At 39.1% G+C, this 24351-nt stretch overlaps 3 protein-coding genes across 4 annotated transcripts; 1 reads left to right on the forward strand and 2 right to left on the reverse strand.

The window, feature by feature from the left end:
- The first annotated feature begins 7776 nt into the window (after window positions 1–7776).
- On the forward strand, window positions 7777–11637 carry LOC147867531 (uncharacterized). Its single transcript, XM_087315317.1, has 2 exons — window positions 7777–7898; window positions 10424–11637. The coding sequence occupies exon 2, from the start codon at window positions 10436–10438 to the stop codon at window positions 11510–11512; it is 1077 nt and encodes a 358-aa protein (XP_087171443.1). The 5' UTR covers window positions 7777–7898; window positions 10424–10435; the 3' UTR covers window positions 11513–11637.
- Window positions 11638–12993: 1356 nt separating this feature from the next.
- On the reverse strand, window positions 12994–16999 carry LOC147867532 (carboxyvinyl-carboxyphosphonate phosphorylmutase, chloroplastic-like). The gene is given in 8 exon segments (XM_087315318.1): window positions 12994–13462; window positions 13712–13867; window positions 13978–13997; window positions 14108–14132; window positions 14242–14324; window positions 15734–15807; window positions 16613–16749; window positions 16751–16999. Coding segments are annotated over 8 exon segments (1095 nt in total). The 5' UTR covers window positions 16985–16999; the 3' UTR covers window positions 12994–13096.
- A 2343-nt stretch (window positions 17000–19342) lies between these two features.
- LOC147867533 (triacylglycerol lipase SDP1-like) lies at window positions 19343–24108 on the reverse strand. Of its 2 annotated transcripts, none has more exons than XM_087315320.1 (4): window positions 23944–24108; window positions 21877–23513; window positions 21585–21728; window positions 19343–20642 (listed from the first exon to the last, which is right to left on the reverse strand). In XM_087315320.1, the coding sequence occupies exons 2-4, from the start codon at window positions 23302–23304 to the stop codon at window positions 19938–19940; spliced, it is 2277 nt and encodes a 758-aa protein (XP_087171446.1). In that variant the 5' UTR covers window positions 23305–23513; window positions 23944–24108; the 3' UTR covers window positions 19343–19937. The 2 variants fall into 2 exon arrangements, with proteins under 2 accessions (XP_087171446.1, XP_087171445.1); XM_087315319.1 differs by having other exon boundaries at window positions 21877–23659.
- Between the last annotated feature and the right edge of the window lie 243 nt (window positions 24109–24351).

Below are 24351 nucleotides of genomic sequence, written 5' to 3' on the forward strand. Positions count from 1 at the left end.
GCATCAGACTTTGCATTGGGGAGTATCCTATCGCAACCAGGCGAGGACGGGCAGACACATCCAGTCGCGTTTCACTCGAGAAAATTTACTGTTTCGGAGATAAACTATGAGGTGCATGACAAGGAGTTACTAGCTGTGGTCGACTCATTCGAGCAATGGCGTCATTTTCTAGAAGGATCACCTCATCAGATTATCATTTATAGTGATCACAAAAATCTCACATATTTTCAAACAGCTCGAGTATTAAATAGACGACAAGCTCGGTGGGCCCAATTTCTAACGCGTTTCGATTTCAAGATCATTTTTTGCCCTGGAAAACAACAAGGGAAAGTAGATGCTCTGTCTCGGCGTTCGTATCTAGCACTTTGACCTGGAGATCCGGCCTTTGACAATCAAAAGCAAACTCTCCTCGGGCCATCAAAGCTACAGGTAACAACAATTTATGCCACGCCACTTGATTCTACCCTTCTTGACACTGTTCGGCAACAACTTCATTCGGATGATTTTGTTAAGGATGTCTTAGCCCACTGTGGTTCAAGTCGTCCATCTTGCTCCACATTGCCAAGGTCATCTCAACATTATCAGGACTTCAAGTGGCAAGATGGCTTACTCTTCTACAAGAATCTCCTTTATGTCCCCAACGGATCACCCCGACTTCAAGTGTTGGAACATTGTCATGATGCCCCCATGGCTGGACATTTTGGTATTTCCAAGACCATTGAGCTGGTGAAACGTTAGTTTTGGTGGCCTCACTTGCAAAAATTTGTCGAAGATTATGTTCGCACTTGTGACACCTGTTGTCGTGCCAAAATACCCCGGCATCACCCTTATGGTTTACTACAACCATTACCCCCTCCCAACAAGCCATGGCAGTCTATTTCTATGGATTTCATTACGGATCTGCCACCTTCCAAAGGCTTTGATACTATTTTAACAGTAGTGGATCGGTTCACCAAGATGGCACATTTTGTACCATGTGTAAAGACCATCAATAGTGAAGAAACTGCAGATCTCATTATGCGTGAAGTGTTTTGCCATCATGGTCTCCCGAATGATATTATTAGCGATCGAGGTCCTCAATTTATCTCACACTTTTGGAAGCACCTATGGGTAGGCCTCAAAATCTCTTGCAAACTCTCTTCGGCTATCATCCACAAACTGACGGACAAACAGAGCGCACAAATCAAACGCTCGAGCAATATCTTCAATGTTTCATTAGTTATCAACAAGATGATTGGAGTAATATTTTACATCTTGCCGAGTTGGCATACAACAACACGGTCCACTCTTCTACCAAAGTTACACCTTTCTTTGCCTACACCGGCAACCACCCTCGATGGTGTATACTGGATCTTCCCGAGGTGTCACGAAACCCTAGTGCGGCGCATTGCCTCCACCGACTACAACAAATCCAGTTCGAGTTATCGTCACATCTTCAGAAAGCGCAAGCACACCATAAGACTAATGCCGATCGACATCGTCTTAAGTCTCTGTTTAAGGTTGGTGACCGTGTATGGTTGCTTCGTCGTCACATCAAGACTACCCGACCGTGTGCTAAGCTTGACTATCAACGCTTAGGTCCTTTTGTCATCACAGCGCAGATTAATGATGCAACATTTCGTCTTAACCTTCCTGCACATATGCGGCTTCACCCTGTCTTTCATAGCTCTCTTTTGGAACCTTGCCACACCTCTTTAATTCCTAATCGTGTCGTGCCACCACCGCCTTCTGTACAACTTGTGGACGGCCCCGAATACGAGGTAGCTGCTATTCTCGATTCTAAGATTGTGCGCAATAAGCTTTATTATCTAGTTGATTGGCTTGGTTATCCTCCGAGTGATCGCACTTGGGAACCCATCGATAAAGTTTGTAATGTTGAAGCTCTGGTCAACGACTTCCATCATCACTATCCAAACAAGCCCGTCCCAGCAATGTTAACGCCGACTTCCACTCGGCGTTCTCGAAGGAGGGATAGTGTCATGAAGACATGACCATTATGGCGTCACCTGAACTTGAACCTCGAACCTTGTAATCCATACTTCAAAACCTCAACCATTAAGATAGCTTATTGTTATATGAAACAATAAAAGCTACTTCTTGTATTACATTGATTATTGTAAAAACTCTAGATTATTCTAGAATGTTCTAGAATGTCCTAGAGCATTCTAGGTCTAGAACATTCTAGAACATTCTAGAAATCTCTAAGCTATTCTATAGGAACCTATAAATAAGGGCATACATGTATTCTCAAATCAATTCGAATCAACACCAGTCTTTAGCTCTCATTACATATCTTGTATCCATTCTCTTTCTTTCTCTATCTTATACATCCATTCTTCTCTTAGTATTTGGTTCCTTTCTTCTCGTGTTCTCTAATATCCTTCTTCCATCACTCTATCTTTTATCCTTGGTTCTGACAATCTGCGTACCTTGGCAAGAGAGAGATATCTAGAGCCTAGGCGAGGTCGTTTCATAGTTATAAGACCTTTGTAAGGTCACCGGCTGCAGGCCATGTTTTTGTAATCATCGATAACTGTTTGTAGTAATACATATCTATTAGCTCTTGTTGTTTTCATCTGTGTGCCGTTGTTTCTAAGGTCTCAACTACGTATACGACCCAGGCTCTATTCCGGGTATGCTCTCCGTTTTCTTCCCCTAACGATGCCTCTGTGCACAAGTCTTCACGTTACACTTCCCTTGATACCGATAGCTTGTAGGCATATCGAAGGTGTTTCCAACAGAATGGTTAAGAGCTCCGTCCCGACTCTGGACCGGCCTGCGATGAGCAACGGTTCTGACAAATCGTCGAAAGCCTTATATATTTGACAATCACCTAAACCGACATTAGTTATCCAGTTGGCGTGATCAACCAATATATGCAGAAGCCGACCGTGGAGCACCTTCTGTGCGCGCATCGAATTTTGCGATATGTGAGCGGCACGAAGGGACGGGGACTGTTATACTGGCATGGTATAACCGAAGAGCTAGTTGGCTACACCGATGCCGACTGGGCCGGCGATGCAACGGATCGTCGATCCACCTCCGGCTATATGTTTTCCCTTGGTAGCGCGGTTGTTGCGTGGAACAACAAAAAGCAGCCAACAGTGACCCTTTCGAGCACTGAGGCTGAATACCGGGGCGTTACTGTTGCCACCTGTGAAGCCATTTGGCTCCGGCGACTGCTGCAAGACCTGCGGATCGAGGATCCTGCTCTATTGCGACAACATAAGCAACATGCAGCTCGCCAAGAACCCCGTATTCCATGCTCGCACAAAGCACATAGAAGTGCACTACCACTTCGTGCGTGAGCGTGTCCTGAGCGACGAAGTCGAACTTCGGTATGTTCATATGGATCGGCAAGTTGCTGACATCTTCACCAAACCGCTCGGATCGGACAAGTTGCAGCACTTCACCGAAATGCTTGGTGTTCAACATCTCGACGTGCCACACTTGAGGGGGAGAATTGGCACTGGCAAAGACACCGGAACGGGCAAAGGCAAAGAGACTGTCGGTTGCGCTAGTAAGGGAAGAACTGAGAAGGGGAGAGACAAGAAGAAGAAAGGAATCGAGTCGACAAAGGAAGTCGACACATCCGAACAAGTTGGAACTAGCAGCAGCAGCGACAGAGTCAAGAAGGACAGAGCCGCCAAGACCCGAACATGCTCCGATGTGGTGAAGAGCCTGGAACCGGAAAATGAATCGGGAGCGGCCGATTCGGACAAGAGTTGGAACAAATCAGAGACAACCGATTTGGTTCAACAAACAGATTCGGAAGAACTAGATCAATTCAAGGCCAAGATGACGAGAAGGCAGCGAAAGTCGACGCTAACACGAAGGAGTCGGCGAATCGGCGAGCACCGAAGTCACAGCAGTGAGGGAGCTGAATTGGGCCTGTTGAACAGACAAGCCGACCAAGGAGGTCGAGGTGCGCAGAAACATAAGGGTCACGGCAAACGGGACCGCACCGGACGAGGAGCGCGAGCGAGGCGGAGTGACGCCAGAAGGAGCCAGGTGGAAAGACCGGCTGCCATGGAGACTGACACTACGATCCGACCTCAAGTTGAGCTTGAGGGGGAGTGTTGAGCGGCAAGCTCAACCGGATCCGGATCGGCTGAATAAGCCTGAGCCGGATCGGCATCTGGAAGGATGAGCCGGTGAGCTAGGGAGCCGGTTAGCCGGATCCATCAGTAACCGGAAGCCTAGTAGCAGCCTAGACTACTAGGAAGTTAATGTCTCATAGTTAGTGTCGGACGCTTGTGTGAGCATTGAAGTACACCATAATTCTGTCAGTCCATATGGACTTGTATAAAAGTGTTCACTGAACACATACGATGTACAAAATTGAGTATTATTTTTTAATTGATTTTCTGTGTGCTCTCTCTCTCTCTGTCTCTCTTGTGTACTGTGTATATTCTAAGCTTTCCATTAAACCTGTGTTTCTGTGTTCGGTTTTCTATTGCTTCCGCACAATTTATTCTTTTACACTTTCCACACATCTTTGACTAAGCCCAATCCTTGCATGAATTTATCTCACAACCATAATGTGCACTCTCGATTGCGACATTCATTTGTAAAGTTCTTGAACATCGAGAGTCGCTACTCACTTTTACATGTAGCACGTGAAATGTAATATTTTTTGTCTCATAGGTCATATTTGACCTCTCTCTGAATACGATAATAGAATCTCTCTCTCTCTCTCTCTCTCTCTCTCTCTCTCTCTCTCTCTCTTTTCGTAATTAGCTTACGTAGTGGTAAGTTGTTACACTACAAGCCATTATGTCTCTCCTTTTATTATTATCGTAATTAGCTTACTGTATTGGTAAGTTGTTACACTACAATCCACTATGTCTTGGGTTTAAAACTCAATTTTACTCACCTCTCCATTATATACTTCATACGTATCTCTTAATTCACTAAATACCACTTTGAATGTAGGGGTTCAACCCATGACCTCCTGGTCTCTATTGGGCAACCTTACCAACTGAGCTACATCCATTCAAGCATCTCTCTCTCTCTCTCTCTCTCTCTCTCTCTCTCTCACACACACACACACACACCATTATTTAATAAATGTGTGTGCAAAAGACTTCTATGTCAATGGAGTATGGTCAACCACTAACTACATGGGTAGTGCAAATGTTGAATTTTCCAATAGGCAAGATGAACATTCCACTCAAGAAAGAATTTCTACTTGCTCCAATAAAGAAATTTGCCACATTAGTATTCCCTTCAACTTTTGTAGATATGCTTTGGTTCTATGCCTATAATCAAATAAAAGCATTGCGCATATCCCAATTATGACACAATCCCTAATACCTTTGAAATAGGAAAACGATCTCCATCTTTGATTTTGGGCAAACTTATGTGAATTGTGCAAAAACTTATTGACTTGACTTCAAATAACGTCATGACAAAACTTGCCAAATTTGAGAAACATAACTCCAAATATGACAAGCAATCAGACATTGTATGAAATGATGAGTATTATCTTCCACTTGAACAATACAAAAGAAGCAATTGCCCGTTGCTAGTTTGTGTTGCTTTAGAGCTAATCCCAAAGTTAAACCCACAATCAAAACTATCCAAATGACGATCTTTGTTATAAGTGGTAATTTACAATTCCAACTACGTTTTAATATTTGCCACCATCCATAATTAGAGTTATGTACTTTCCATTCTTGTTCTACCTTAGATGATAACCATCGAAGAGAGTCAACATAACAATGATATAAGATATTACTCTCTCTCTCTCTCTCTCTCTTTCAATTCTCGACGCACTAATGTGCCCATTACGGTCAACTCTTGTATGCTTTACAATGTCCATTTACCTATCTATCTAGTCCATGTAAAAAATGCTCTAAAGAAACCCCAATTTCTTAAAATTAGACAAAATTGAAATTACTAGAACATGATGTTTACAACTTAAAATTGAAGGAAAAACCATGCCAAATTATGGGAACGTGTTACTTCGATTTGAAAGGAGACCATGTTACATTTTGTGATAAATATTGAACCACAAGCATATCCTTAAGACATGAAAATAAGGTATATATTATATATGATCTTTTATAGACATGAAGAAGAAGGTTATCAAAATTTCATTTGTTTTTGTGTAATGTCTTCCTACACATATCAATAATGAGAAATGCTATGTAGGCCTACCAAATACATGACAAAAAAATAGGTTCAACATGATCAAACGAAAAACCAACTAAACATGTCTTAATAGAAATACTTGGATTTTATTATCTCTAGAATCGATTTGACATGATCAAGTATATATTTTACGACCTCTTGAGGAGAGCCATCGACATGTGCATTTAGGATATGGAATGAAACAATATGCATTGTTTTAATGAATGGAAAAAGGCCTCCCTAACTTTATTGTCATGGGATACTTTTTTATTAAGAGGAAAACTTGAATTCGTTTTTATTAAATGATTGTCTCGGGTCCATGTATTTGGATCCTAGACACTACATAATTGAAGGATAGTCTGAATTAACTACGTGAATTTTAAAAAATCTAGATCCAAGGGAAAGCACTTTATAGATTCAATTTTTTTAAAGGTCGCAAAAAATGCAACTTAGAAACCAGGTACACCATCATCACTCGTACGCAAAATTTTGGAACTTCGTGAAAACCAGAATTCGTACAACTTTTTATGGTAAAAAAGAAAATATAACTGCTCATTAAAAAGGAAAGAGAAAACTAATATTTATCCTTCACATTTGATACTACAAGAGGGGTAATTGATATATATCTCCAAATTTTTTGGATATTTATCCGAAGAATAAGTACCCTGATGTTTTCCAAGGTTAACTCGACAATACCAAGCCCCTCCCTCCCCTCCAATGCCGTAGAAATTTATGTACTCAAGCTGTGTATTTATTCTCATATGTTTTCAAAAACTTACGGCCACTATAGGTATGTCAATGTGCACTGACACTCTCGAGATGAAGAGGGATACTTTCGTATTGCTAGTTCTTAATTTGAGGGCTATTTTGCAAGATAACGCATGACTACTATATGTATGTCAAAGTGCACTGACACTCTCGAGATGAAGAGGGATAGTTTAGTTCTAGACAAGAGGTGTATTGGATGGAATAGCTTTTCATACCGGTCCTAATAGGATGGGTATTTCTTGCGGAATAGTTATCGTATGCCGGTTCTCAACCAAGAGAGGCATTTTTCGCGGAGTAGTTGTCATGTGTTATACATAGTTCTCAACAAGCAAGAGGTGTATATATTTTAGAACGCTTTCAATAAAAGTTCTCAATAGAAGAGGTTCGAAAATACTTTTTGAGTGTGAAGCCAAATCAAGGACAAAGGGGGGGAGGGGCAAGGGGATGTTTTTGCAGATTAGTTTAATACCCTGTAGTTGTTAACAAAGCGGCAATATTCTGGTGCTGAACGATTGGGGTTTGGAAAGGGGGGGGGGGATAATTCTAGCATTTGTGTGGGCGCTTGCGTGATTTACCGGGGACCGAAAGGAAGAAGTACAAAAGAAAAGCTGGTGGGCAATAGCAGAACCCCACCTGCGAGGGGCCCCCGACGGGACGGGACGGGACGGATCAGATAGGATCTGGCAGACAAGAGTCCCGAGAGCATGACGACACTATTGTTCGGGTATTCTGCCCAATAGGTATTATTGGCTAGTTTCAGTGGGTTCTTTTCTTTTGGGGTTGGGGGGGGGGGGGGGGGGGGAGAAACAGGGGAGAGGGGTATTTCTGGAATTTGTTTTTAGCTTTCATGAAGCCAGCCATTGAAGCTTGGAAGAGTTTGACTAAAAGAATATGAAAGCAACCAATGGAGGAGGGAGGGAACAGATAATGGTCTCCTCCTCCTCCTCCTCCTCCTCTGGTTTCAAAGAAGGATCTCTGCACACCCATCACAACAGGTAAGATCCGTTCCCATCCCATGGCTTCTAGATTTCCATTCCGATTTTACCTTCTATTGTCACCATTGTTTTTACAATTTTGTCTCTGATTAAGTCTTGCCTCCTTCTCCTTCTGTTTTCCACTACACCTTTCCTTGACTTGTTTTGTATTTGAATTAATACTTGCTTATCTATTAAACACTTTATTTTCTGTAAAGTATCTGCTTCTTTGATTGTAGCTGGACCTTTGCTGATGCAAAAAAATGCCACTTTAAATCTGTTGTCCCCATGGTGGCATTCTTTTTAACGCCTCATTAGTACATAATACTCACAGATCTTACCTATATTTAATTTGCTAGTTTTCATTAATTTTGTTTTTTATTTACTAAAAGAATGATCCTTTCATTAGACAGATCTTTTACTTGTTATGAACATTTTTCAGCGTTTTTTTCTCTGTTTACCCCGGTTCATAATTCTGAGTTTTCAGGGTTTATTTGTTGTCACACTTTGAATCAAAATCAGAGAGTTTCTTGGGCTATTCATTTCAGAACCATTGAGTGAATGTGTCAGCATCTGAAGCGATGATCTATTATTATGCTGAAGAACAAGTAAATTTTGCGCCTATAAGATTGAAATATTCTGGTTTAATCCGAGTCGGAAGATTTTGGGTTCATCCTAATTGAGATTTTTGGGTTGATCTTTTCCTTCTTCTCCTTTTGAGTTAGATCTTCATTTGAATTTCTCTCTAATATATAAGCATACAAAAAATACCCAATTTCATAGATCTCAAAATTTGCGGCGATTCTTATAAGATTGATGTGTTGAGTCCATTTTTCCCCACTTCTTGACTCATATATAGTTGATTAATTCTAGTCTATTCGTCACCACATATGCTCATTTTTAGAGTAATATGTTATGGGGCAATTTGAAATGTAATATTGTGTTCAAACATTCCAGTTATGCACAATGGACGAAACAAGATAGTGCTGAAATGCCCACAAGGAACACAAGTGAACATTTCATCTGCTTGCAATCAATCTTTTAAGACCAAATAAAACCTTGTAAAAAATATGCTGGTTTAATAAATTGTGTTGTGAATAGTATATATATATATATTCCCAATGATATGTTATGGAGTTTTACCTGCAAAAAGTACAATATGGTGTGAAAACGACTATGCGAATAATAAGCATCTGGTGCTAAAAGAGTTACAGGAAACTCGAATTGCCCTTACAAATTGATACCTTTTGAATCACAAACTCTCCCTTTTGACTGAACATGTAACCTCCTGTGTCCTTTTTTTGAAACACAACCACCCTGCGTGATGCTTCTTTACAGAAATTACATGTATTCTTAAGAGTTTATCTCTGGCACTCACTATTCAATGGAGCATTTGATCAAACATTTATCCAACATGAAAGCATATGCAAAGTGATATGAACGAAAGGACAAACAAATAAACGGTTCTTGTTTCATTGATAAAATGGATCTTGTCATCATTGTTCTTCATTTGCTTCTCATGACATTGTTGTGCACCCTTGTTAATAGTTTTTTGTGGAACGTTATCTGATCCATCCATAGAAAATATCACCAGTCATGCTTGTTTTATTATTCCCAGTGTTGCAGGAAAACTGTTTTAGCTATGCAAATATAATAACATGAAAAGTTTGATGATTGAAATGATATAGAAGAGCCATCAAGAGACCATAAATAGTGTATAAATAAGTAAAAGAGCCCTCAGAAACCCGGTGATTTTAAAGCTTTTGATGGCTGTATAAGCATTGAGTCAACATGCTGATTGTATCTTCTTGAAACAACCTTATCGTGATATATAATAATACTTTGTTTTTTATATAGAAAGAAGTTGATGTCATTCTGGTTTGTGTGCATGTCTATTTTTTTTGTTTCAAATATTTTATTTGTGAAATAAAAATTTACAAAAATTGAATGTAACTTAGAATCTTGCTCATTAGATTTTTTTAAGCCTCTTTCTCAATGTTTTCTGTGAGCTTTTAGAGTTACATATGTTTATGCACCAAACTAATACATATATGTTATTACTTGGGAGTGGTATGATTCATCTTCTCTTATTTGAGAACACATCAAGAATCTGGACGAATATGTGATTCAAGAATCTTGATGTGTATTGCCACTATATATATTCCGAATGAATATGTAGTTCTTTTAGATGTGTATTGAATGTCTCCATTAGAAAAACAGAATACCATAGACAAGGTTTCCAAATGGTCTGCAGTGGCAATACATTGGGACCTTAAGAAAAGAAAAAGAAAAAAGAAAAAAAGAACAGAAGAAGAAAAAAGAATCCTACCAAATATGTTTTTCATTTGGTTTTTTGATAAATAAATGCTTAGTTATTTCCAACATTGAGATCATTAGTTATCCTTCCAAATATGCTGTCTCATGTGCCAAAAAAAAATTCTTTTCTAAGAAAGGCTGATTTATAATTGCATTTTTCCATAAAATGAAGAAAGCTTGGAGGTTTGCCATCTTATATTATCTGTGGGGACATGATTTCTGCTTTCCAGGAATATTATTAGATGGCGAAACGGTTCTTCTCTGAAAAGAAACTTCAGAACCCAACCTTGCAGACTATTGTATATTTCCTTTCTAATCAAGTCTATGCTTGGCATAAGATATTGCTAGTCTTGACAATTCTCATATTGGCACCGGTATTCATTTTCGCTTCACGCCAGCCTGTGCCTTCACTAAAGGCATTGAGATTTGATAGACTTCCACTTGTGACACTGTCAGGTAATTTGGAGTACATAGAGGAAACACAAGTTGTATGGCAAATCCCAATCTCTCCAAAAGCAATTCTTTTCATCGCGCATGGATGCCATGGAAGAGCATCATTCTTTTGGGATAAAAGCCCTACTTGTGCAGAATGCTCGGGCCTTCCTGAAGAGCGAACCGTCACTCTGAACGCTCTCGCAAAAGGATATGTGGTCATCGCGATTTCAAGCACACGAGAGTGTTGGAGCTTATCCAACGATAGAACCAAAGTCCTGAGTATTCTGTCGGGTTGGGTAAGGGATAAAGGTCTAGAAGCGCTTCCGGTGGTAGCCTTAGGGGCATCATCGGGAGGTTCTTTTGTATCAGCTTTAGCCCAAGAATACAAATTCAAGGCAATAGTGGTCATGATTTCTGAGGGTTCGTTTCATAAGATGGAAATTGAGGAAAACTATCCTTCAACTTTGTTTGTGCATATGGTTAAGGATGTACGGAGAGCCACTTTAATAAAAAATGCAATGGACATGCTTCGAAGCAAAGGAATTGAAACTCATGAAGTGAAGTGCTACGAATCAATTGTGACGCCAGATTATTTCACTAAGATTCCTGGACTTGATTCAGAGACTTCCCATCAGATCCAAAAAATCTTCAAAGAAAATGGTGTGTTGGATGGGGATAATTTGATGACGATGGATGGCCGTGCAATGAATTGGATGACACCACTGAAAAAGAAACAAGTACTACCAGATGCCTCTTACAAACTTTGGGATTTGCACATGCAAGAGCTTCTCAACCTTGCCTATGGTTACCACGAAATGACTAGTCTTCAATCAACGGAAATATATGAATGGCTTGATGTGCAGGTTTTAAAGGGACATGGTTGATATGTTGTATGTATATATTTATGTGTGTGCATGATCATTAATTCATTTATTCTTCTTCTTAGATGTATTTTTCTACATCTCGAAAATATGCAAAATGGATGCTCAGGCAGTTTTGAATGTGTTCATTTCTAGTGAGATATACATGAATGGCTTGATGCTCTGGTTTAAAGGAATGCATGTTTAATTATGTTTGTATCGATATGTGTGCATCAACATCAACAATTCTTTATTCTTCTTCAATATAACTCTTTCAGGGTTTCTTGTGACCTAAAAAATCAATTTCAAAAGTGGAACCCATGGCAAGGCATGGCAAGGTGCAATCCTCGTGAGAACACATGGCGAAATCATAAACTCTCACTATGTCTTCTCATCTGACATTTGGGTGGTCGAGTATAAATTTGTATTTGATCTGTACTAGACATGCTTCTCATTGTATAGATGCATATGAGTGATTAAGTGTGCTATGGCTATATAGCATGAAGAATCGAAAGGGAAGTGTTCACAAACATATATAACTCTAATTAAAGCAAAACAGAGTTTTCAAATGATAATGACTTTTCCAGTCTTAACTTGGAAGTACCCAGTCAGAAGTAGAACAAATGGCAAGGTGCAATCCCATTGGAAACACTTGGCTGTGGCCTACAACATAACCTCTTACCATATCTTCACATCTGACAGCAATCATGAAGGCCAAAATGATGTTTGATATATTTTTTTGAATACGTTTTCTCATTTTATAGTTGAATATGAGTGTATGCAATCCCATTGGACACGCATGTAGCTAAAACGTTAACCTCTTACCATGTCTTCCTTCACATCTGACATTCATGCCTTAGGCCAAAATTATATCCAATCCTCCTTGGATACGTTTTCTTATTTTATACATGAATGAGTGAATGTGCAATCCCATTGGAAATGCATGGCTAAAATAAGGCAACCAATTCCTTGCTTAGACCTAAGATAAGATAACCAATCACTTATTTCTCCAAAGTATAGAATAGACTTCCAAGTAACCTGGGAGAAATAAAAATTGTTTCTATCAATATCAAAATATAAATTCTAATTAATTTTGGGACCTGAGCCCAACTTTCACTTCTCTTGTGTTAGACTAGAGCATTCATATGCATAAATATCAAATAAAATGGAGAATAATAAGTCAGATAAAAGGTCAATATGCTTTGTCATGACAGTAGTAATCAAATTCAGTTCCATAAACTTGAGCACAAGGTTTTTATTGTTTTCCCAATAAACTAATAACCCAGAACAATAACAGAGATAAAAAAACAAGTGTCACTTTCAATTTCTCGCTTTTTATTGATTAAATGAAAGGTTATCTAGGAGATAAAAGTTCCTCAAGAAAAACATGGGTCTATTGAGCAAAAACAAGGAAGAGATATAAGCGAGAAACCAGACTTCTATGCATAACTCGCCCCATTCCAGCTTTTCACTCAAAACATATCACGTGTGTGATTTGTGAGGGCAAGTAGAAACAAACCGTGTATTTATATAGTTCCTTCAAAGGAATGAAAGCTCCACATATAATTTGTATGCATTCAAGATATTAGATATTATGTATACTCTGTCTCAATGAATTGAGCTGATTGATTTTCTCTGAGGTGAGTATCGTGTTTCCAACTGGAACCATGACTCCAACTTCATCATTTTGTTGAACTCCTCAAAAGTGGACAAATGCTTCAAATCATCTCTTGTGGTACCCTTCTCTTTCAAGGTCTTCAAGATATCGGTAAGTGCCCTAGCTGTAGCATAGAGTGTTGTGAGAGGATGCACAATAAGATGAAAACCCATCTCTTTAAGCTCCTCGGGTGTATGCAGTGGTGTGATTCCTCCTTCAAGCATATTGCAAACCCTATATCCTTTTGTTCTCTTTCCAATCTCCCTCAGTTCATCATCATCACGCGGAGCTTCTACAAAGCTAGCATCAGCACCAGCCTATGGAAATAGCATCAGTTTTTAGTGTCAAAATGCCTTTAATCACACTAGTTTCTAGTTTCTCGTTACAATTGAAACGTTTTTTATGTATTGTTCGCCTAGAGAAAATATACCAGTTTTTATTTTTAAGATTGAAACTATTGATGCTCTCACCTACCTCGTAAAGCTATGGAAATCACAGGACTTTTTAGTTTAAGATTGAAATTTTCAAAATTTAAGAGCTTATCTTTATTGTAAGACATGTCATACTTCCATATACAGATTGGCCCTTGCTATGGCTTCCTCTAAACCATTCTTGGCTGAAGTTGCACGTGCTTCGGTTCTTGCAACCAAGAAGAAATCCTTATCTCCAATTGCATCCCGAGCTGCTGCTATCTTCTGTGCATGCTCCTCTGCTGGAATGACCTGTTTCATTAAATACTATAAATTTACTTGAATAGAGAATATAATTCATTTTATTGGATAATATACATATGATTCAAAATGGTTTAATTATATCAGACTAAAATTCAAACCTGCTTTCCACGCATATGGCCTTCCATAATGCCATACACAAGAAACAAATACAGGGAGTTAGTTCAGCTACACACCAGAAAGCCAGTTTCTTCAAGCAAAATTAACCAGTGAATGACAAAATACGCATACCACATTTCTTGGGCCAGACTTGATCCTGTCAAAAGGATGCAAAATCAATTAGAGCATTCATATATATATATATATATATGGGAACTTTTATTTCCTAATCACAATACCCAAATAGACATTTGTAGAATGTGCACCTCTAGAAAGCAGCCAGCTGCACCAGCTGCAATCAGATCTTTGACAGTCCTCTGTACATTCAGTGCATTACCTCCTCCAGTGTCTGAAACAGAGAGAAAACATTTCAGAGGGAAGATTTCCCCTTATGTTAATCTTTTTATCGGGAATGTCAAGTCACACATGACTAAACTACTAAAGCCATTTTTTATGTCCTCTCCTGTTGTCACTTCATTTATGCCTCAGTTTAATGCCATTTTTTATGTCTCCTGTTGTAATTTGATTTATGCCTCACTAGTTTTATTGAGAATATTCACATTGATAGTGTAGCAATTCATTCTACAAAAAATGATTGCTTTAGAGACCCAAACAGTGCACCTATACAAATGAAACTATCCAAACATGGTAAAAACGAATCCACCTATCTTTGATCTTTTCAAACACCCAATCTAGCAACTACATAGATTTGGATATATGTTACAGCCTTCAGACACCTTCCACACATTCTTGTAATTTATGTACAGGTCTAAACCCAGATTCACACGAGCATCTTGTATGGAAAAACACAAAAAGACAAGCTATACATACCTTCATCATAAGAACAGGCGAAGCACTTTAACCAACAAATATGGGAAATATTGCAAGGAGATAAAACCGATAGGCAATGAGGACAAAAATGTTGAGGTAATGAGGAACTAAGTTCTTATAATTTTATGCCTTCTGTATTTCCGCTTTCTTCACTTATTTTATATTTTCATGTGAACACAAACATATCTCCAATGCTCATTTTTCACGTCTTCCCAATGAAAACATGCATAAACCATATATATCATGATCCTCTGAGTTGGAATGATGTGTGATAAAGGCAAAGTCAGAGAATAAAAAGAGAGAGAAGCAAGAAGGAATAAATGAGGCATGGTGTTTCTATGGCTTGCCCTCCCAACCTTAGGATATGCCTTCATATATTAGCCACCATGCACAGTGGCTAGTGTGCATGTCCACCCCTTGCCCACATAACTTTAGTGCTTTGTTTCCGCATCTCAGAATGGTCCCACTACACTTGGGGTGCTACTCAGACAGTTGCTCCATGAGAATAAAAAGAAGAAGAAAATTTTTAGTATGCAATTGTGTTTTTAGTCATTCAGGTGTTGGAACCATTAAGATCTTAAAATGTTGAAGAACCATGCCTCCAGTGTTCATTATTTTTCTTGAAGACAGTTTTTCAACCTGTTGGTCATAGCAATGCTCCATGACAACAAGAGCGTATCATCTTGGTTTCCTTCATATTTATATTTTCAATTTCCTATTGAATTTCATACATTAGACACTTTATGGGTTTTTCTACTCATTTAAAAGCCTAGATATAGAATTCAAAGAAAAAGCAATAGCAATAACCTTAACCTCACATGATGCATGATCATACAATACACCTGTACAGGATATTCTTTCATCATACACAGGCACCAGATGGTGCTGGAATGCATGGGTCATATAAAACGAGAGATTCTGGCTTGCCTGCATCTGCAATGATAGGTATTGTGGAAGCAGCCGCACAAATGAATCGAGCATTCATGGCCATTTCAGGAGGTCTGTGTAGCATAATAATGAAACCAAACAATGGCAATATCAATATCCCATTTTTTTTCAGCTGTCTGCATGAAAGTGTATTCACAATAATCACAAAAAATGTGTCCATCTTTTACACAAATTTGCATTTTGAGTGATGGATTGCCATTAGACACCCAGTTACAACTTTTGAGCATTTAAGGGAAAAAGTTGGGAAAAAAAGGATAGAATGCACGCATGTTTTAACACAGAAGCACAGAAAATCACTTGTACATGCCAATAATTATTGTAAACAATACAGAAGAAGAGAAAAGGGAAGATGCATACTTAAGTAGCATGGAAAATCAAGAATTGTGCAGCGATATGAAAAAGGGACACCTACCCTTTCATGAATCCATTATATTAAGGATTCATGGAAAGATAATTCAAGATAAATAAGTAGGGTCAAAGCTCAATTCAAGACTTGTGCATAATACATGGAACCTGCATATGCTGACAAAGTGCCCATGTCCAGCATGAAAATGGTTTCAAGAAGACTCTGATAAACACAATTTACATGTTGCAAGGTATTGAAAATTAATCTGAATCAAAATGGATATCGGGCATTAGATGACGGATAGGTGCACAGACTAAAGAAGGGGAGGAAGCAGGATCAATGAACAGAAGAAAGAAAGAATGAAGGATCAGTGAATAGAAAGAAGGAAACAGAAAGGACTAAGAGATAGAAAGGATGAAGTATCAATGAATACAAAGAAGGAAGGATCAGTGAATCGAAAGAAAGAAATCAAGAATGAAGGACAGAGAGTGTATGAGATTGTTGCTACATACGTCAAGAATCCGAAGTCTGGTTTTCCCAGGAGAGAGGCAGAGAGAGCATAACCAGAGATGAAGCCCGCATGGAAACCTTGATTCTCGACGATGGCGGCAGAAAGAGCATCATAACAACCAGGCATCAGAACAACACCAATTGTCTTCGATCAGGCGATGGAACCTGGTCTTCGTCGTCTTCGTCGCAGTGTGATGCTCTCCAGCACGCCCATTTCCTTCAAATGGTGTATGATCCCCATCCCTGCTTCCGCCAGTGGAGCTCAGAGCTCTGACAGCAGGGGGGAAGCTTCGAGCCGGAGCCGGAGCCTTCGCCACTGCATTCTTCGCCTGGTGGAGGAGGCAGCAGGAACATGAGGGGGAATGTGCATGCATCCACAGAGAAGGAGAAGGAGAAGGAGAAGGAGAAGGGGGTGTGGTAGTGGGAGAGGAGGGAGGCCATGGTGGGTGGGTGGGTGGCTAGGGTTTGTCCCTGATGCCATGGAATTTGGGGTGTCTAGGGTTTAACAAGCTTCTTCTTCTTCTGCTCTGCTCTGTTCTACAGCCTGCTCTGTTCTGCTTCTGCTTCTGCTTCTGCTTCTGCTTCTGCTTCTTGCTTCTGTGTGTGTTTTCTGTGTGTTTGGGGTTTCCTTTTTAGCCTGAGTTTTTGGTTATGGTGTTTGTTTTGATGGGGTGAAGGGGGGGAGAGGGTTAATGGTTTGGTTTGTGCCTTTATCGGTTTAATGGTTTCCCGTTTAGTGAACAGTTCGGTTTTCGTTTTTTTTTTTTGGGGGGGGGGGGGGGGGGGGGGTAGGGGGAGAGGGTTAATGGTTTGGTTTGAGGCTTTGTCGATTTAATGGTTTCCGGTTTAGTGAACAATTCGGTTTTGGTTTTTTTTTGGGGGGGGGGAGAGGGTTAATGGTTTGGTTCGAGCCTTTATTGGTTTGGTTTCCGGTTTAGTGAACAGTTCAGTTTTGGTTTTTGGGGGGAAGGGGAGAGGGTTAATGGTTTGGTTCGAGCCTTTATCGGCTTAATGGTTTTCGGTTTAGTGAACAGTTCGGTTTTGGTTTTAGGCGGGGGAGGGAGAGGGTTGATGGTTTGGTTCGAGCCTTTATCGGCTTAATGGTTTCCGGTTTAGTGAACACTTTGGTTTTGGTTTTAGGCGGGGGAGGGAGAGGGTTAATGGTTTGGTTCGAGCCTTTATCGGCTTAATGGTTTCCAGTTTAGGATTGACACTGCATATCAAAGTGTGATACTTAAAACTCCCAAACTTGTCTAGAGCAAAATGTGAACATTTGAAACTACTCTCAGCACTTATGTCCCAACGCTCCTCGCACATCTTAGTGATTGTGAGTTAAGCTATATGGAAGCAATTGTTTGGATGGCAAACAACGAGATGAGCTCTAACATGTCGTGGTTTCCTTGTTCGACGAAGAATATGGTTTTGTTGTTAGGTGCAACATATGTGGTATAATTTATGAAGTGTGAGAGAATCCACATTCTTCCCATGTCACTATACATTACCATTGCAAAAAGCCTCATTCACAAACGAATCTATTAATGTGTCATGAAGTGAGTCCATTTTTTCATGTTTAGCATCCAATTGGAACACAAAACTTTGATTTTACATGTTTTTTCAATCTTTTTTGCTTTCCTCCCATGCAAATCCAGGAAGTCAATGTGAGGGACTTATTTAAACTTTAAGCATGTATTCAATAAGCCCCCCATTCCATGGCCATGATCACAATAATAAGTGATCTTTGTCTCTGCGTTTGTTTGTTTAACTTGGAGAAACTCTGAAAGAAAATGTTTTTCAATACTCTTTCCTAGTGTACCTAGGGATGCTCTCACCCCATACATAAGCACCAATATCACCAAGGTGTCGAAAAGGTATTGTTTGAGGGCCTAACATTTAATTTCTCTACACTACATGTGTTCTCGAATGTATAATAAGTTCTATTTCTGGCCTCTAAGTAGCAAGTAGCACATTCTTCCCATCTATGATTTCGGTGAACTTCAAGGCCAAGGTATTCATAGCTTTCCAGAGTTTCAAGTAGCTTTCCATGGTATCTATTGGTTATAAATGCTAATAAATTACTCGAAACAAAATATAGCACTATGTAAAGCATTATGTACATATAGATTTTTTTCTACGTGAAAATAGAATCACTCTCAATTGTAAATAGACTCAAAAGGCATGCAAATTTCTTCTACCATGGCAAGGTATTTAATTCATTATGAAACTCTCGTTCATGAATGGAAAAAGCTCAAAAAATCTACAATTCTTCAAAGAGGATTATTGGATGCAAGCATGGTTGCCATTCACATTTAATATACAAAAAGTTATTTGATTTCTTCAAGAGATTAGGAGAGCTTTTCACTCAAAAATGTTGGCTCATTCAAGCTTTAAATGAATTGCGATCAAATGGTACAAGTGATACTTCAAAGATGTTTGTATAGTCTCACATGCATTTGCTGGAAATGATGCAGGAATAAACCTTCAAATATGAAAAATGATGCATCACAAGTAGAGATTCTAAGTGCTTGTATGTTCTCAAAACACGCTTTTATTCTTCCATATTGACATGTATGAAAAATGGGAAAGAGCAAAGGGTGGAGTATTGGAGGAAAAACAATGCATGTTATAAGACTGATGTTCATGTTTAAATTTTGACACCCACTTTTCCAGGACATTCCAACCCCTGAATCCTCACTATATAATATCAATAAGCGACAATAATCCAAATAACAATAAGAACTGAAATTCCATTTCCATTTCCCTTTGCCTGAAAGAGGACATCTTATGCTTGGATTCATATGCTTCTAATGTGAACACGACCTGAAAGCCTGGAGGGGATAGTATCATCTTACTTACTACCCATAAACTTTTTGAATCTTATGAACTATCAACTTTTCTATCATAAGCTTTACAAGAAATTTGGGTACCCTTGGATTTGATGTTATCGTTTTAATGAAAATAAACCTGTCGAGCTCCTCTTTTTTATAGTTTCGACTCTCCTACATCATGACGAACTCATCAAACTTGTCGAATATTTGTGAAAGACATTACACCTTTTTGGCTCACAAATATGATAATACCTTTTCCTTGTTCCATCCCACTTGTGACTTCATGTGTGGTATGTGCTGCGGTGGCCTTTCGAATCATCACTTTATACAAACTCTTATTTAGCTAATATTTACAACGACCTTTTTCCAAGTTCCTATATTGTGCCATCTTTTCTTTCATGATTCCATCCCGAACTTTTGATCGTCCATTCTTCTCTTCTCCTCTGGGTCATCCCTGTATCTGAGTTTTTGTACCAAGTTCCAAGTCCCGGCTTTTATATCATCATTTTCTTTTAAGCCCATCAAGCATGAACTTATCACCCGACCCACTCAACACATACTTCTCTTTAAAAACACCACTATCTTGGTCCATTTTCTTTTCTTTTGAAGCATTATTTGCAAGGTCATTCATAAGAGTTGATGCATCAACATCACCATTTGCGATTTCTTTAAGATGATCAAACTTTTTCTCTTTTGAGTCACTATTGGCAACATCATCAAACCCCATCATGAGGATAAGCTTATTAGCTGATGGGGTCTTCATAAAAGGACCCCCGGCTTTAGTCCAAGATTGATCAAAACCATCCTGACCACTTTCACCATCACTTTCACCATCGCTAGTATTCCATATAGGTTTCACCGGCTTCCTCTGAGGACGACCACCCCACGGACCACCCATTGGTAATGTTGGTTCTCCACCCTCATCCTCATTTTGACCCATTGTATTATCCATTGCTAAAGTGTTCCACGAAGGAATCCTCTTTGAGGAAATGGAAAACGTGGATCCAACACCAGATTGCGGTATGCCTTTTTCAGAGCTCTTCTGCATTTGGCGTTGTTGGTTCAATCGAATAACACACTCATCGAGCATGAGTTCGATCCCACAATTTGCTTGAATGGCTGAAAGCTTGGCCCATGTGCACATTCTTCCTTGCATCACGGCCTTGCGTAACTCCGTTGCTGTTGGATTCTGTATAAGCTTCGCAAACTGTTTCCACAAAAAATACGACCACAATATTAGATCTAATGAACTTCTATGTGAATTTCCCCATTTGAATTTTTTTGAAATTTTGGTTTCAATAAAACCAGGTAGATCAGTCTCACGCTCCAAAACAATGTTTAAACATTTCTATTGAGTTTATTCATTTTGAATTAATTTTGAGGTTCTAGTTTTTAGTCAATATCTCAACAAAAACAGGATCTATTCCTGAATTGAAGACATTGATAAAAATTCTCCAATGAACATTGGTAACTGTTACTTGTCTCTTTTTAATTTTTAATTTTGAGGTTACAGATTTCTGAGGTATTTTGGTTTTTACTATGTCACTCTTTAAGCGGAAAATAATGACTACAGACCGAGCTTAGGTAACGGTTTTAACAGAAACCATGTGGACAAATGCTAACTTTGCATTTTCCTGCTTTTTTGAGGTTCTAACTCTAATATGCCACACAGTGACAGGGGAAGACTAAGGCTTCTGAGATGTGCATTCGCAACATGTCTCTTTTTAATTTTAAAATTTGAGGTTACAGATTTCTGAGGTATTTCTGGTTTTTACTATGTCACTCTTTAAGCGGAAAACAATGACTACAAACTGAGCTTAGGGAACTGTTTTAACCAAAACCATGTGGACAAATGCTAACTTTGCATTTTCCTGCTTTTTTGAGGTTCTAACTCTAATATGCCACACAGTGACAGGGGAAGACTAAGGCTTCTGAGATGTGCATTCGCAACAAAAATCAGATTAGATCTACCTTGAAGTTCCCAGACATTGAATTTCTTTACATATTTCGTAGATAATATATACGACATCTTAGGCAGAACATATTTAGTAGATAAGTTTTTTCTTGAAGTATTTGGTTCAAATAATATATACCACATATGAAGGTCCAAGACAACATTCAAACATTTCTAGACATTAACAAGAATCACCTGAGCAAGAGTTGCAGGCATGACAATTGTGATATCACCTTCCCAATCCTGAGCAAAAAGCTTAGATATGCCCCCAAGAGGAAAACCTAATTCCAATGCTTGCCGACATCGATGCTTAACCTCCATCTCCACCATCTGAGCTAACTGAAAAAACAGGGAACGCTACATGTATCACAAGTCTGTCATAATGATAATGTATTGTCACATGATTAAAAGATAATAACGACACATCCATGCTATATATTATATAGTTTATTCTTCACACTTATTCTATACATCATGTGTTCCATACCTTCCCAGCAAAGTCTCCCCCATATGTACGCACAGCTTCCTTCAGACGAAGAAGAGGTGCGATGTGAGGGTTAGCTTGGCTAACAATAAAATGATTGACATTGAAAAGCTCCTTGAGATGCATCATAGGAAGATCACTTTCCAAGCTTCCATCTCGCCATCTCCTCCTAAAAACACCCACTCCCTCTTGCCCTTCATTCGCTAAATAGTGATATGGCACAAGCCGGCCTTGCCTATCTTTAGCCATGAGTTCTTGTGCCTCAAAAAGGCCTGGAAATGCACAAGATGCTGTGACTGCACTCCATACCACAACATGAGGAGATGTCAGATAGTTGAGACAACGTGGAGGGTCATGCCGACGTGGAGAGCAAACTGAGATGCCGAGAACACGACCCGATAGATCGTATGCTTCTTGAAAGGTTAAGTCTCCGATAAGTTGCCTCATCCCTCTTTGAAGCTGCCCTATGTCTTGGACTGCACCTCTGGTGATGAGCCTATGAGCAATGACAAAGATGTTGCCCATAGATTCAAAGAACCTCATAGGTGGATTTGGATCCTCGAAAAAGCTCTGGAGCTCGGGCCATGTCCTTGTGGCAGCAAACGAACAAATAATCGATCCTACACTAGCCCCCGCAATAACACGCGGGAAAAGTCGATGTTCTACCAAGGTTCTAACTACACCCAAGTGAAATGCTCCTAATGCTGCTCCTCCACTTAATAGCAATGCTGTCCGGCCAAAAGCGTGCCTAGTTTCATGAATAAATGCAATTTTCTCCTCCAATGAGAATTCATCAGACTCCATCTCACACACTGCATAGAGATGGTACCTCACTTCATTGATGTATTCTTGGATAAGTTTGGGTGTCTGGAGTCTACCACTGTGAAGTTCTGGGTTGCACATATTTCCAAGGTTTCGCACAAGGTCAGCCCGGAGACAAAACAGGATATCCTCAACACTCCCTTTAAGCCTCCTTTGTCTTAACTCAGCTAACTTCGCCTTCACTAGCTCTTCATCATAAAGATCTGAATCTTTCCTCCGATCACTATTTAGCTCAAGCATTCTCGCAGCATAAGCCCATTCTTCATATGTATTAACCACATTCATATGGTTTTTCCAGTATTTCCTGCGGTATGTGAGCTCGGCTTTGTGTTTCATCGTTCGAGCTCGTCGCAAGAGAAATGTTGCAACTATGATCATGGCGAGAATCATGCTTGGGTTGCGAGGGTTCATACATTCTAGTAGAACCTTGTATGCTATTGATAAGAACCTCTTTCCTCGGCGAGCATAATGTAACACAAAAGACCACAAATTGATGAAGATTTCTTTCGCAGATTTGCATAAAAGCACTCTGATTGCTAGTGTTTGGCCTACAACTGTTGAAGGACCAATGGCAAAAGGGTATAATACAGCGTCATCAGATGATTCCATAATTAAACAATCTCTTGATTTCCTGTTCTTCTTTTCTTTGTTTTATTTAGCAAGCACCTTTTCTAATTGTGTCAGATTGATTCTTCGTCTTTAACAATACTTTTCTGATTGCCTATAAGCCCTTTTCCCCATTTTATTTCTTTGAACACTTTTCGGGGTTGCTTTACGTCAATCCAAAGCTTTATTTGTAATAGCAAGAAGAAATAAATCTGTCCAAAATTACACAATTCCTTTATTACTACCTCTCCTTCTTCTTTCAAGTGGAATGAAGCTTTTGTTAAAAAACGAAAACGAAAACGAAAACTCTGTTTTTTTATCTAGGCTATTTTTGCTAACTCTCTTCAAACTCAGTAGTCTGTAATTAACAAAATAGATAAAAAAACTGAAACCCAAACCCTAAAGCATAAACTCGAGATAAATATTTCAACAGAAAATCGATGCAGTTGCAATAAACTTGAGATAATTCACAACCACAAACACAGCCTGAACATCATGATACGAATACAAGAGATCCTTCACCAGAAAAGCAATACAATTTGAATAAATCCAAGATAATTGTTAAAAAACGAAAAGCTATGTGAAGAGAAAAGAAGAAGATCTGTTTCATAATAAGAACAGAGGAAATAAAGCACAACACACCTGAATATGTACGTCTGACGAAGCAATTCTCTCTGTTTTCAGATGAATGGTTGAAGCTTTCAAATTAGATGAAATGAATCGACTAAATATGGTCTACCGTGCGGAGTCGGAATGGGAATGGGAATCAGAAGAAGAAGAAGAAGAAGAAAATGATGAGGACCTAAAATTGATCAAAATCAGAATCAGAATCAGAAGGAGATGAAGATGAAGATGAAGATGAAGAAGAAGAAGAAGAAGAAATTGGCCTTTAAAAGGAGAAGAATTCGGAAGAAGTTTTATTTATTTTTCTTTTATTTCCCGATGGTAATTAATTAAGTAATTAATTAGAGTTTAATTAATTGGGATATTTCGACGTGGCATCGTCGCCCTGCTGACTGGGCATCCACGTCATTCATTTCTTGCTTTTGG

Source organism: Azolla caroliniana, unplaced genomic scaffold, assembly GCF_043228905.1.
Source record: "Azolla caroliniana isolate FFs.n. ecotype wild unplaced genomic scaffold, voAzoCaro1.0.p SCAF_2, whole genome shotgun sequence".
In the NCBI taxonomy this organism is placed as follows: Eukaryota; Viridiplantae; Streptophyta; class Polypodiopsida; order Salviniales; family Salviniaceae; genus Azolla; species Azolla caroliniana.